Genomic DNA, 15,052 nt, shown 5'->3' with positions numbered 1-15,052 from the left:
GAGGATCACAGATATTCTCTGGTCATTCACAGTTTATGACACCCAGGAGAACATAAAACATAAGGAATGCTGCGCTACATTCAAATCAAACAAAATGTGAATGTGGGATCCCAAAATATTAAATAAAAAAATGTGGCAATATTATCAATACAGGTCTATACGTGCTCACTGATAATAACATAAATCAAATAAATAGCTCAAAAACATGTGGAAACACAAAAAACAATATCTATATATATGTGCATAAACCAAAAATACACACATATATAATGTAATCACACGTGCCTATTGTGAAGTGAAAAATAACCATAATAATGGTACACACAAAGTTATATCTCAAAGTCCAAAATATAAATATTGTTGGTGAACCAAACAGTAAACGGTGCTTCCAAATTATACTGTTAGTGACCACAGGTGAAAACTCGTGCAGGTTTCTGGGTGTATACAGATCTGCGAATCCAACCACCATCTGAATTAGCCTCTCACCTCATCCCTTCGACCCTTGCGGATCAAAGAGCAGTAGTGGATCCCTCTCACAGATCCTCCAGGCACCAAAACACTCCAAAGACAGTTTTCTCAGAGTATAATATTCCCACTATGGCTCTTCTCCAGGAAAAGTTGTAATATCAATCTCTCAAAATGAGACAAAGGAATCCTCCCATAGTGTAGTATATTTCATTATACCATAGGAACATGTAGCATATTTACATTGAAACTTACGTAGCAGCCAGTCCAAGAAAAAACCTCATGCTTTCAGATGAGGATATATCTGTTGGGTGTACAGCTGAATGCACAGGTGTACCAAGATGGCCGCCACGCCGGAAAGCTCTGATGAAGTCACATGACACTGTGACGCAACGCGTCGGCTTAACGCGGTGACGTATTTCCGGCGTGGCGGCCATCTTGGTACACCTGTGCATTCAGCTGTACACCCAACAGATATATCCTCATCTGAAAGCATGAGGTTTTTTCTTGGACTGGCTGCTACGTAAGTTTCAATGTAAATATGCTACATGTTCCTATGGTATAATGAAATATACTACACTATGGGAGGATTCCTTTGTCTCATTTTGAGAGATTGATATTACAACTTTTCCTGGAGAAGAGCCATAGTGGGAATATTATACTCTGAGAAAACTGTCTTTGGAGTGTTTTGGTGCCTGGAGGATCTGTGAGAGGGATCCACTACTGCTCTTTGATCCGCAAGGGTCGAAGGGATGAGGTGAGAGGCTAATTCAGATGGTGGTTGGATTCGCAGATCTGTATACACCCAGAAACCTGCACGAGTTTTCACCTGTGGTCACTAACAGTATAAATTGGAAGCACCGTTTACTGTTTGGTTCACCAACAATATTTATATTTTGGACTTTGAGATATAACTTTGTGTGTACCATTATTATGGTTATTTTTCACTTCACAATAGGCACGTGTGATTACATTATATATGTGTGTATTTTTGGTTTATGCACATATATATAGATATTGTTTTTTGTGTTTCCACATGTTTTTGAGCTATTTATTTGATTTATGTTATTATCAGTGAGCACGTATAGACCTGTATTGATAATATTGTCACATTTTTTTATTTAATATTTTGGGATCCCACATTCACATTTTGTTTGATTTGAATGTAGCGCAGCATTCCTTATGTTTTATATTTACTTAATCACTGGTATATGATTTAATGCTAGCAGCTCCCTTTGGGATTTACACACATATTTATTTGATTTATTTAAAAATATATTTTTTAAATATACACTTGGAGCGCAGGAGGGTCACACCATCACTGACCCAGGAGAACATGTTCAGCCCTTCTCTGGAGATCTGTGTTCTCCCTCCAGATTCTCCAGCCCAGAGCTGGAGAATCGGAGGGACTGCAAACTAAGCAGAGATGATTTACCTCTGTTTAGTAAACTGATCTTTTACTGTAATCTCGCGAGATTATAGTAAAATCAACTGTTTTCCAGCGTTTGTAGACCGTTCTCCCTTCGTTTGGAGAACTGATCTACATATGCTTCATAAACGGCATTCACAGGAGAACTGTGTTCTGCTGAGAATGCTGGAGAACTGAGCAGCGATCTATTACTGCTGGTTCATAAACGGACACCCAAGTGTGGAGAAAAAAAGGCACAGCACACCAACATCAAAACCTCATCCCCACTGTAAAACATGGCGGAGGGAGCATCATGGATTGGGGCTGCTTTGCTGCCTCAGGGCCTGGACGGATTGTTGTCATTGATGGGAAAATGAATTCCAGAGTTTATCAAGACATTTTGCAGGAAAACGTACGACCATCTGTCCGCCAACTGAAGCTCCGCAGAGGATGGGTGATGCAACAGGACAATGACCCAAAGCATACAAAGTAATTCAACAAAACAATGGCTGCAACAGCACAGAATATGCCTTCTGGAGTGGCCCAGTCAGAGTCCTGACCTCAACCTGATTGAAATGCTGTGGTATGACCTTAAGAGAGCGATTCACACCAGATATCCCAAGAATATTGCTACACTGAAACAGCTTTGTGAAGAGGAGTGGTACAAAATTACTCCAGATCGTTGTGCAGGTCTGATCTGCAACTACAGGAAACGTTTGGTTGAGGTTATTGCTGCCAAAGGAGGGTCAACCAGTTATTAAGTCCAAAGGTTCACATACTTTTTCCTCCCTGCACTGTGAATGTTTACATGTTATGTGCAATTAAACCATGGCAACATCTGTTTGTGTAGTATTATGTTCAGCAGACTGTGTTCTTCTATTGTTGTGACTTAGATGACATTCAGAGCACATTTTATGCCCAATTCATGCAAAACTCCACGTAATCCCAAGGGGTTCACATACTTTTTCTTGCAACTATATATATATATATATATATATATATATATATATATATATACACACACATATACATATACACACACATACATACATACACACACACACACTGTATGTTGAAATGCGTTTTTATTGCAGAATATAGGAAAAATATTTAAAAAATATTTTTCCTGAATATATTGACATATTTGAAATACTACAATTTTGGCCGTATTCAGTATATTTCAAAATATATTTCAATAAATCTCTCATATATATATATATATATATATATACATATATATACACATATACACACACACACACACACACACACTGTATATTGAAATGCATTTTTATTACTGTATATAGGACAAATGTTTTTAAAACATTTTTCCCGAATATATTGACATAGATTTGAAATACTACAATTTTGGCCATATTCAATATATTTCAAAATATATTTAAATACATCTCTCTGTGTATATATATATACACACGCACACACACATATATATATATATATATATATATATATATATATATATATACACACATATACACATACATACACATACTGTATGTTGAAATGCGTTTTTATTGCAGAATATAGGGCAAATATTTTAAAAATATTTTTCCTAAATATAATTGACATATATTTGAAATACTACAATTTTGACCATATTCAAATATATTTCAATAAATAAATAAATTATATATATATATATATACACATATATATATATATATACATATATATATATACACACACACACACACTGTATATTGAAATGCTACAATTTTGGCCGTATTCAATATATCTCAATAAATATATATACACATATACATACACACATATACATACACACACACACACTGCATGTTGATATGCGTTTTATTATATATTACAAAATATATGAAAAATGTGTCTTTTAATTTGTTAAACAATCATCAGTTTAAATGAACTTTACCCAATTTGTAATATTTTCTTTAATTACAAGTAGCATATAAGCGGTTTAAAAATGTATCATTTTTACAAAAGTTAAAAGAGATTGAGCAAACCCCCCCCCCCCCCCCATACACATTTTGTGGCAATTTTCTGTCCTTGAACTAAAATTGCAGTAAATAATATTCTGGTTGGTGTTAGAAAAATAAATAAATAAACGTCGCCACTGCGCTCCCAGAATCCTCCTCACCTCCCCGGTCAGCAGGTAGATGATATCCATGGTGAGCCGTAGTATCCGCTCGGAGAGGCGCTTGCAGTCTGCCTCCATGGCTCACACTCGGCTCCACTCTCTTCCTGCAACAAGACTGCCCATCCCCCAATCATCGGCATTATGGGTAAAATACAGGCTTTGCAGTGATTGGTTCTTCTCCTCCATATTGTTGTAGCCGTCAGCCATGGATGTGCTTCTTGGTCTTCATTTCTAGTTGTCTTCACTCATGGACTACAATAAAATGGCCGTACAGAGGCTCACATTTATTCATTCTCATATTTTTATGTCTATGTGAAAAAGATTGTGAAAAAAAAAAAAAAATTAAGGTGTACAGTTGCTTTTTGTTTTTATTTTTTTTCCATTAAAAAATGGAAAATAACAATAAAACATTGAGAAAATGCAAAGGATAAAACACACACAAATTGCAAAGCATAATAGGAACAAAAAAAATACAAAAAAAACCATGCAATAGAAAATTGCAAAGCATAATAGGAACAATAACATACAGAGAAAAAAAAATACAAACACACAAAACAAAATAGGAACAAAAAAATACAAAAAAAAACCATGCAAAAGAAAATTGCAAAGCATAATAGGAACAATAAAATACAGAGGAAAAAACAAACACACAAAACAAAATTTGCAAAGCAAAATGGTAAAAATAAAACAATACAGTACAGAGGAAGTACAGTAGAAAAACACAAATACATGAAATTATAAAAAAAAAAAAATTGGCAAAAGCAAAATGGGAATAATAAAATACCAATAAAATGCAGAGGAAAAAAAAAACACAAACGCACAAAAAAAATTGCAAAGCAAAATGGTAAAAATAAAATAACAATACAATATAGAGGAAGTACAGTAGAAAAAAAACACAAATACACGGGGAAAAAACAATTGGGTAGGAACCATAAAATACAGAGAAAAAAAACACATACTAAAAAAAAAATTGCAAAGCAAAATGGTGGGAGGCGACATACAGTAATATGTCCGATTTTGGATTCACGTCTGTATATGTATTGTTATGCCTGCTTTCTTCTAATAAAAATCTTTTTTGGAAAAGCAAAGCAAAATGGTAAAAATAAAATAACAATACAATACAGAGGAAGTACATTAGAAAAAAACACAAATACACAGGAATAAAAAGCAAAATTGGCAAAACAAAATGGGAATAATAAAATACCAACAAAATGCAGAAGAAAAAAACACAAACGCACAAAAAAATTGCAAAGCAAAATGGTAAAAATAAAATAATACAGTACTGGGGAAGTACTTTAGCAAAAAAAAACAAAAAAAAAACAAAAAACACAAATACACAAAAAACCCCCCCAAAACAATTGGCAAAGCAAAATGGGTATAATAAAATACCAATAAAATGCAGAGGGAAAAAACACAAACACACCAAAACATTTGCAAAACAAAATGGGAATAATAAAGTAAAAATGAAAAACAGGAAATGCAGAGGAAAATAAAACACAAACACACATAAAAAATTGGCAAAGCAAAATGTGAATAATAAAATAAAAATGATAGAGAAAAAAAAACACACACAAAAAAAACATTTGCAATGCAAATTTTTTTTTTTAATATAAATATATATTTTTTCAAGAATATTTTACCTAAACCTGGCCATAAACTAGTAGATTTGTGAACGAGCATTCACTGACGTGATGAAAGCTGTTAGAAAGTGCTTCAAATTTCAGTTTGCTTTTAAAATAGATTTTGGAACAAATGTACTTAACATACACCATTAGAATTTTATTTTTTATTCGAGAACAATTTTTCATCCTGCTCCTTCAAACGTTTCTCGTCGTTGCTGCTGAAAACACATTTTGAACCCTACTGAATGTGCTATTCCAACGCTAATGGTGGTTTTGCATATCCTGGGGTGTCAGTCTAATGAAATTACGAGAGATAAAAAAAAAAAAAAAAAGATGGTGCCGCATATCTCATCGACAGACAGGCTGTGTACTTTCTCCCCTATCAAGTCAGGTCTCCTTCGTCAACCTTAGTTCTCCATCACCTTAGTTCTCCTCTATCAAGTCAGTTCTCCTTCGTCACCTTAGTTCTCCTTCGTCACATTAGTTCTCCTTCGTCACCTTAGGTCTCCTCTATCAAGTCAGTTCTCCTTCGCCACCTTAGGTCTCCTTTATCACCTTAGTTTTACTTTGTCACCTTAGTTCTCCTTCGCTACCTTAGGTCTCCTTTGTCACCTTAGGTCTCTATCGTCACCTTAGGTCTCCTCTATCAAGTCAGTTATCCTTCTCCACCTTAGGTCTCCTTCGTCACCTTAGGTCTCCTCTATCAAGTCAGTTCTCCTTCGCCACCTTAGTTCTCCTTCGCCACCTCAGTTTTCCTTCGTCACCTCAGGTCTCCTTCGTCACCTCAGGTCTCCTTCGTCACATTAGTTCTCCTTCATCACCTTTGGTCTCCTTCGCCACTCTAGTTCTCCTTCATCACCTTAGGTCTCCTCTATCACCCCAGTTCACCTCCGTCAAGAGAGGAGAACTGAGTTGATAGAGGAAAGCTGAAGTGATAGAGCAAAAGTGGTGTGACAGAGAAGAACTGAGGTGACGAAGGAGAACTAGGGTGGCGAAGGAGACCAAAGGTGACGAAGGAGAACTAAGGTGACGAAGGAGACCTAAGGTGACGAAAGAGACCTAAGGTGACGAAGGAGAACTAAGGTGACGAAGAAGTGAGGTGGAGAAGGAGAATTGAGGTGATGAAGATGAACTAAGGTGACGGAGAAGTGAGGTGAAAGGTGAGAGCCATACCTCAAAATGCGTAAGCCTGCTAAGATCCTGGTGGTGTCCTCCCAAGTTCCGGAGTACACTAAGTGGATTGAGCGACCTTGAACCAACGCTTTCTTTGATATGCTGTGTCTTAGTGAGCATCTTCTTCTCTGTTGGGAGTCAGAGGGGACAAGTACGGACAGGTCTTAGGACCTGAACATATCTTCCTGGCAACTTGTCTCCTCTAGTTGAGCGACCTTTGACAGTTTGAGATTGGCATGAGAAAAGAAAACCCTGCTTTAGAATTGATCTGTCCAATTTTTGTATATATTTTGATGTGGTGTGGGCAAACAAGAAGCTTTGAAGAAGAGGTCTATGTCTGGTAGGCCTGCATCACTGCAAAGTTCGGGCAGAGTTAGATGTGGTGGTGGCACCAGTCAACAAATTGGACAAAATAAGGTCTCATTTATATATATGGAATCGGTAAATATGAAACAGATACAAGAGCCCACGCTATGGTTTAGCAATGATGTCATTTTATTTGGGTCACACAGTACACATATCTTTATGTAACAAAAGAAGTACCCACATAAAAGAAAAAATATATTTGAAATATATTATAAAAATATTCTTCACAAATATATAGTCATTTATTTGAAATGCTACAATTTTGGCCATATTATATATATATATATATATATATATATATATATATATATATATATATATATATATATATATATATATAATCTCCAAGGACAGGACCAATGATGGGGGTTCAGGCAGTAATGTAATTTATTGAAATATATTTTTAAATATATTGAATACGGCCAAAATTGTAGCATTTCAAATATATGGCAATATATTTGGGAAGAATATTTTTAAAATATATTTCAAATATATTTTTCTTTTATATGGGTAAGTACTGCCTGAACCCCCATCACTGGTCTTGTCCTTGGAGAGATTTCACCCCAGTTCTTGCCTCGATGACACAAACAGGAAGAAGGGGAAATATCTTTGATGGGAATATGTACGAGGGCGGTCTACTGCAACCAGATTCCAGAAAGCTCCTCACATGCGGTGTGGGTAGGTCCACTTCCATCGTCTCTCTTTGTTACATATGTCTGTAGGAAATATCTTGGCACCAGGGGCGGACTGATCAATCGAGCACACAGGCACTGCTCAAGGGCCCGGGGTCAGTAGGAGGCCCCATGAGATGCCCTTGATACCTTTTCTGGGTGTGGTTTGAGTGTTGGCGAGGACACAAGGGCCCCATGATTTCCTATTGCCTGGGGGCCCCATGAGTTATCAGTCCGCCCCTGCTTGGCACTGACCCTTTGATACATAAGGAGAAGAATGGGAACGGCAAAAAGATGAATGGATGAGATTGTTATGTGGAAAGGGTTGTCTTTTGTTACTGGCTAAAATCCACTGGTCCTAGATCTGCTCCCCGCCCTTCCCCACAATGCATTGGATTTATCTTTGTAGCCCAACCTGGGGTAGGCCTCTCATGTCACCCATGCTTGGAGTCCAACGAGGAGGGAAACATGGAGTATGTATCTTCCACCACATGACCTCCATCTCCCTCTCCAAAATATTGATAATAAAGTACAATTGTAGGAACCACCAAACCACCCCATTTACTCTCCTTTCCTTCTCCACTTTGCATGTTCATCCAAGGTCCCTCAGTGAATACAGACAAACTCTGGTTCAGGAGCAACCTAACTGGTTCTGAACTTTCAGCTCATCATCATATTTGGACCTAACTCGTTCCTTTGATCCGGGGCCACTTCCAGCCAAACCCTCCTTTGATACAGAAGGCTTTTTTTCAGTGGATGTGTCTGGGAATTCGTTCCTCCATCACAAGTCAGGATTCCCAGATGTTCTCCCAACTCCATCTCCCCTCACAATGCGTTGGATTTGTACTGATGATAAAAGGACAATCCGAGAACTGCTAATCTCATTTTGTTACCTGTATAAAAGACACCTGTCCATGGGAGCAATCAAACAATCAGATTCCAAACTCTCCACCATGGCAAAGACCAAAGAGCTGTCCAAGGATGTCAGGGACAAGATTGTAGACCTACATAAGGGTGGACTGGGCTACCAAACTATCGCCAAGCAGGTTGGTGAGAAGGTGACAACAGTTGGTGCAATCATTCACAAATGGAAGGAACACAAAACAACTGTCAGTCTCCCTAGGTCTGGTGCACCATGCAAGATCTCACCTTGTGGAGTGTCAATGATCATGAGAACAGTGAGGAATTATCCCAGAACTACACGTGAGGATCTTGTCAATGATCTCCAGGCAGCTGGGACCACAGTCACAAAGAAACCAATTGGTAACACACTACGCTGACAAGGACTGAAATCCTGCAGTGCCCGCAAGGTCCCTCTGCTCTAGAAAGCACATATCCAGGCCGTCTGAAGTATGCCGTGAACATCTGAATGATGCAGAGGAGGACTGGTGGAAAGTGTTGTGGTCAGATGAGACCAAAATCGAGCTCTTTGGCATCATCTCAACTCGCTGTGTTTGGAGGAGGAGGAATGTTGCCTATGACCCCAAGAACACCATCCCAACTGTCAAACATGGTGGTGGAAACATTCTGCTTTAGGAATGTTTTTCTGCTAAGGGGACAGGACAACTGCACCGCATCAAAGGGACGATGGACGGAGCAATGTACCCTCAAATCTTGGGTGAGAACCTTCTTCCCTCAGCCACGGCATTGAAAATGGGTTGTGGATGGGTGTTCCAGCATGACAATGACCCAAAACACACGGCCAAGGCAACAAAGGAGTGGCTCAAGAAGAAGCACATGAAGGTCCTGGAGTGGCCTAGCCAGTCTCCAGACCTTAATCCGATTGAAAATCTGTGGAGGGAGCTGAAAGTTCGAGTTGCCAAACGTCAGCCACCAAACCTTAATGACTTGGAGAGGATCTGCCAAGAGGAGTGGGCCAAAATCCCTCCTGAGATGTGTGCAAACCTGAGGGCCAACTGCAGGAAACGTCTGACCTCTGTGATTGCCAGCAAAGGATTTGCCACCAAGTACTAAGTCATGTTTTGTGAAGGGGATCAAATCCTTATTTCCCTCATGAACATACAAATCAGTCATCATTTGTTAGACATGCATTTCTGCTGAATTTGTTGTTGCTATTCTGTCTATCAGTGTTACAATACACCGAACATTCGATTTTTAGACCGATCATTTCTTTGTGAGTGGGCAAACATTCAACATCAGCAGGGGAGCAAATACGCATTTCCTTCATTGTATATCAGCAATCCCCAACCTCCCCAGCACCACTGAGCAGAAGACAACCCCTCCATAGACCGGGAAGGTTGGGGGGGGGGGGGTGTAGCCTAGTTTTTATCTGGTCACCAATATGGCCTCCATAGCACCGTAAGAGTCTTCAACCTTCCTTTCATCTTCCACACCACTGACCTAACCATGGCTCACCGATTTTAAATCACAGGAATGCCGAGCATCTGAGCGGCTTGGCTGCTCAAGGTCAACTGATCAGGCCTGGTGCAGGGGATTCTGGGATCGGTCTCAGGATTTCTTCAGGTTCTGAAGCCAATGAGCCAATTGGCACCCTCTTCCTAGTACGACAGTGACTCTCCTCACCCCCTGTGCAGGGACACACCCGTGTGTAGTCAGTGGTGAATTTAGGTTTTGTGCACCGACCAACACAACCCCCCCTTCCCCCTCCCATGGAGAGAGCCTGACATTGACCAACAACACCCCTGCCCCCCACCTGGAAGAGCCTTCCACTATCCCCCCCACCAGTGATAGAGAGACACTCATCTTCACAGCTCTGGATATCCAAAAGTCAGGCTCTACGTATGCCATCAAGCAGTCTCTCTCGGATCCCACAGTGCGCGTGTCTGTCCCTTCTTTCATCACTTCTTCTGGGGGGGGGAGGTGCTGCCCCCTTGAAAAATGCCGCCCTAGGCAAGTGCCTTGTTGTCCTTGTGGTACATACGCCCCTGTGTGTAGTGGGAGATACATCAAAATGGGGCTAGCCGGGCTGGGGGGAGCAAACATGAGCAGCCTCGCTCGCATTGTGGCCCGGCCCCCAACGGGTCACGGACCAGCAGTGGTCCGAGGCATGAGGGTTGGGTACCCCAGATCTAGCCAAACCCTCCTTTGATACAGAAGACTTTTTTATTAGTGAGACTAAGCAAAGATTCTGCAGTGGAAATTTCCGGGACATCCTTTCTACACCACAAGCCAGGGTTCTCAGATCTTCTCGCTTCCGGGCAAAAGGCAGAGGGTATGGTGCTCTACAAAAATGCCACGTTGGATCATACCAAAACAATTTAAAATAAAATATCCCATTTGGGTGGGCCGACCCCTTCAAACTGCCTCATCTTTATTGCAGGCCAAACGATTTGGTCTATAAGTGGCCACCATTGGTGGTTTCAGCAGCCTCAGATGGCGTGCTTACTCTGGTGGAGAATTAGTGTCACCTTCTGCGCAAAACATTTGCCGCATTCGGTACAGGAAAACGGTTTCTCCCCGGTGTGAATCCTCATGTGCTTATCACAGTTCCCTTTATTGGAGAAGCACTTTCCGCACTCGGAACAGGAAAAGGGCTTCTCGCCGGTGTGAACCCTCTGGTGCGTATGGAGTAGTGATTTCTGGGTGAACGATTTTCCACACTCGGAGCACGAGAAGGGCTTCTCCCCGGTGTGGATTCTCTCGTGTCGAATCAGTCCCGTTTTGTGATTGAAAGACTTCTCGCATTTGGAACAGGAAAACGGCTTCTCGCCAGTGTGGATTCTCTGGTGCGCGTAGAGCAGCGATGTGTGGGTGAAGGACTTTCCGCACTGAGAACACGAGAAGGGCCTCTCCCCGGTGTGGATTCTCTCATGTCGAATGAGTTCTGCTTTTGTTACAAAGGACTTCTCACACTCAGAACACGGAAAGGGCTTCTTCTCGCCGGTGTGGACTCTCCGGTGTATTCGGAGTTGGGATTGGAAGGTGAAAGACTTTTCGCACTCGGAACACGAGAAGGGCTTTTCCCCGGTGTGGATTCTCTGGTGTCGTACTAGTTGTGATTTCTTTACGAAGGACTTCTTGCACTCGGAACATGAAAAGGGTTTTTCGCCGGTGTGGATTCTCTGGTGGACAACCAGGTCTTGTCCTTTGAGAAATGATTTTTCACAGTCTTGGAAAGTACATGGAAATAACTTCTTATCTCTCTGTGCAATGTCAACAATATTAGAAGACGTTTCCTTCGGATCTGGAGATCCATCTGCATTGTGAAAGCTAGGTTGGACGATTGAGATAAGAGCATTTGATTTTTCAACAGTTTCCTCAGAATTAAATCGATCTGTTGATCTCACCATACGATCAAGTCTGTGATGTATATATTGAGTAAAAAGGCTTACTTCCGGAGAACAATGTTCAATGCCATGATTTTCCTCATTAGGATTTGGAGGTGAGATAGGATTTCCCTCTGGGGTATTCCAGCCATCGTGTCTACCTGTTGGAAAAAAATCCTTGTTATTAATAGAAACATGTTTGTTGGTCTAGAATTATAGCACACCAGTTTAAGATCTCCATAGATTAATGACCTTTACCTCATTTGTTGGGAACATGACGTTCTATTGAGGAATGGAGATTGTCAGGGATTTCGGACTGGACCGCGGCACGCGAGTCTGCACATGCGCGGTATGCCGGGGCGCACTAGCGTGCAGGCACTAGGACCTGGGCGCCCGCGACGGCACTCGCGCGCCTGGCACCAATAGGAGCGCAGGGAGCCCTATTTAAACAGGCTCTGACTGTGTTCTAATTGCCGTATGGTCTTTTCCTGTATCCTGTGTCCTGAGAGATTGCTTTGCTGCTGACCCTGCCTGACCCTGATTCGCTGACTGTCTCCTGCTCTGACCCCTGGCTTGCCTGACCATTCTACTGTCTGATCCTGTGCCTTTGATCTCCTGTTGCCGAACCTGGACCGTGACCCGTGTATTCTTCTGCCTGCCGCTTGTACCGACCTGTCTCCGCTGTTACCGACCTGGCCTGTCTGACTTCGCTCACTCCGCCTCCTCACATCAGACTCTCACCTGCTACGTACCACCAACAAGTGCCTCTACCACAGCTGGTTGCACCCAGGGGCCACGACCTGGTTTCGGCTTGCTCCAAGTCCATCCCCACCATCAGGGGCCCTGGTGAACAAGCAGGTCGGGACTTAGATTCCGCGCCCTGGGGAATTCTGGTCTGTGAAGCGCTAGAGGCTACCGCCGGTCGGTCCATAACAGAGATGGACCTTTCATATGGTGTACAGTATCTCCTCCTCATTTGTTGGGAACATGACGTTCTATTGAGGAATGGAGATGGACCTTCCTCCACTTCATTTATTTTTACTGAGGAAAAGTGATGGATCTTTTAGATGGCGTATAGTAACTCTACATTTGTAAGGAAAAAAGTTTTTTTTTTATTAAGTACACCAATTTAGGTAGGCACACCAGTCATGTTTTTATAGAAAACAATACAGAGTTTTCCATTTATCTTATAGTTTTAAGATGTTCTATATATGGATGAAACAAACTGTGTGACAAGGCAAGGTTTGCTGAATCTCTTTCAGTCTACTTGCATACTTCACATTTGATGAAGTTAAATAAAAATGTAAAGTGTTGCATTTCGTGTATACAGTACAATACTTACCTGTGCTAATGCCTAGAGAGGATTCCTCCTTTGTAACGGTCACCATCACTTCAGCTTCATTTATGCACAACTGATTTTCTTCCATGTACCTCTCTTCTTCCTGTTTAACCTCAGTTTTCATATGAATCACTTCTTCCTCCTAAAATCACAAAAGGTACACTGAAGAATATAATTGAATACAGTTCAGAGACAAGTTTGAGTTGGACATGCTCAGTTCCATCTACCTGATGATGGTGAGGGATCTCATGATCTTCCTGTGTGGAATCCCGGGAATACAGAGGACAGGGACATCTCTCTGGTGGGTTCCCATTACTGGATCCGTCTACCTGATGATGGTGGGTGGTCTCATGATCTTCCTGTGTTGAATTCCGGAAATACAGAGGATGGGGACATCTCTCTGGTGGGTTCCCATGACTGGATCCGTCTACCCGATGATGGTGAGGGATGGTGTGATCTTCCTGTGTGGAATCCGGGGAATACAGAGAACGGGGACATCTCTCTGGTGGGTTCTCATTACTGGATCCATCTGTAGGAAACACACACACTGAATCCATTGTTTCTATGTGTTTATCAGATGATGGGGGATCTAGGTGGACCCTCCGTACTGCTCTCTCCTTTCCAATAAAGTCTCCTCTTACCCGGTGATGTGAGGGGCGGCTGATTGTCCATCATGACGTCCTTGTAGAGATCCTTGTGTCCTTCTAAATATCTCCATTCCTCCATCACGCCATCTTCCTCCTGTTCTTCTTTTATCTCTTCTTTGATACTAATATTCAGATTACAAATTTTTCCACTCTGGATGTAAATTTAAAATAAAATGGTAAAAATGCAGATAATGTGCAGACAATACTGTAACTCTCAGTGACTGTTATCTTTTACCAGATTATAGTGAGGGAACTTGCTTTCTTCCTGTGTGGAATCCGGGGAATACAGAGGACGGGGACATCTCTCTGGTGGGTTCCCATTACTGGATTCATCTGCCTGATGATGGTGGTGGATGGTGTGACCTTCCTGTGTGGAATCCCAGGAATACAGAGGACGGGGACATCTCTCTGGTGGGTTCCCATGACTGGATCCATCTGTAGGAAACACACACACTGACTGAATCCATTGTTTCTATGTGTTTATCAGATGATGGGGGATCTAGGTGGATCCTCCGTACTGCTCTCTCCTTTACAATAAAGTCTCCTCTTACCCGGTGATGTGAGGGGCGGCTGATCCTCCATCATGACGTCCTTGTAGAGATCCTTGTGTCCTTCTAAGTACCTCCACTCCATGATGGAGACATCCTGACACCTTATAGGAACCTAACACACACAATGATACAGTCACCATCCAGACACATCCCTTGTCTGTTACTGGAGAATGTCCCAGAATTCCCAGCACCTCTCACCTCTCCTGTAAGCAGCTCAATTATCTTTTTAGTAACTTCCAAAATTCTCTTATCATTGTTTCTTTCTGGAACCAGTAAGGAATGTAGAGGAACCATAATGGAGTTCTGTCCATCTCCTGATGTCTTTTTCACAACTATGTTATCCTGTGGAGAGATCAGCAATCACTATATCTATTTATCACCGTAAGCCCTTTTAATGATACCGCCTGAACATTTTGATCTGTTACTGATGAC

At 41.4% G+C, this 15,052-nt stretch overlaps 3 protein-coding genes across 4 annotated transcripts in view; 1 reads left to right on the top strand and 2 right to left on the bottom strand.

Annotated features, from left to right (window-relative positions):
* LOC149453466 (uncharacterized) overlaps window positions 1–4,311 on the bottom strand; it is a 130,294-nt gene extending 125,983 nt beyond the window's left edge. Inside the window, exon 1 of the mRNA XM_089688647.1 lies at window positions 4,005–4,311. Coding sequence (XP_089544773.1) covers window positions 4,005–4,082 — 78 coding nt within the window. The 5' untranslated portion in view covers window positions 4,083–4,311. The remainder of the gene's footprint in view (window positions 1–4,004) is intronic.
* LOC149453465 (uncharacterized) overlaps window positions 1–15,052 on the top strand; it is a 50,167-nt gene that overhangs the window by 20,066 nt on the left and 15,049 nt on the right. The gene's annotated exons all lie outside the window — the stretch shown is intronic.
* LOC149453462 (uncharacterized) overlaps window positions 7,272–15,052 on the bottom strand; it is a 72,187-nt gene continuing 64,406 nt past the window's right edge. Inside the window, exons 2-8 of one of the 2 annotated variants that reach the window (XM_089688290.1) lie at window positions 14,819–14,962; window positions 14,621–14,732; window positions 14,305–14,504; window positions 14,064–14,220; window positions 13,650–13,951; window positions 13,426–13,564; window positions 7,272–12,244 (exon numbers count right to left, since the gene is read on the bottom strand). In XM_089688290.1, coding sequence (XP_089544416.1) covers window positions 11,187–12,244; window positions 13,426–13,564; window positions 13,650–13,951; window positions 14,064–14,220; window positions 14,305–14,504; window positions 14,621–14,732; window positions 14,819–14,962 — 2,112 coding nt within the window. In that variant the 3' untranslated portion in view covers window positions 7,272–11,186. The remainder of the gene's footprint in view (window positions 12,245–13,425; window positions 13,565–13,649; window positions 13,952–14,063; window positions 14,221–14,304; window positions 14,505–14,620; window positions 14,733–14,818; window positions 14,963–15,052) is intronic. The other variant, XM_089688289.1, reaches the window with a different exon arrangement.

The sequence above is a fragment of the Staurois parvus genome, unplaced genomic scaffold (assembly GCF_062004578.1).
Source record: "Staurois parvus isolate SC_StPar_1 unplaced genomic scaffold, SC_StPar_1.0 ptg000449l, whole genome shotgun sequence".
Taxonomy (NCBI): Eukaryota; Metazoa; Chordata; class Amphibia; order Anura; family Ranidae; genus Staurois; species Staurois parvus.
The sequence above is the reverse complement of the archived record's forward strand: the minus strand, read 5'-3'. Positions and strand labels throughout refer to the sequence as shown.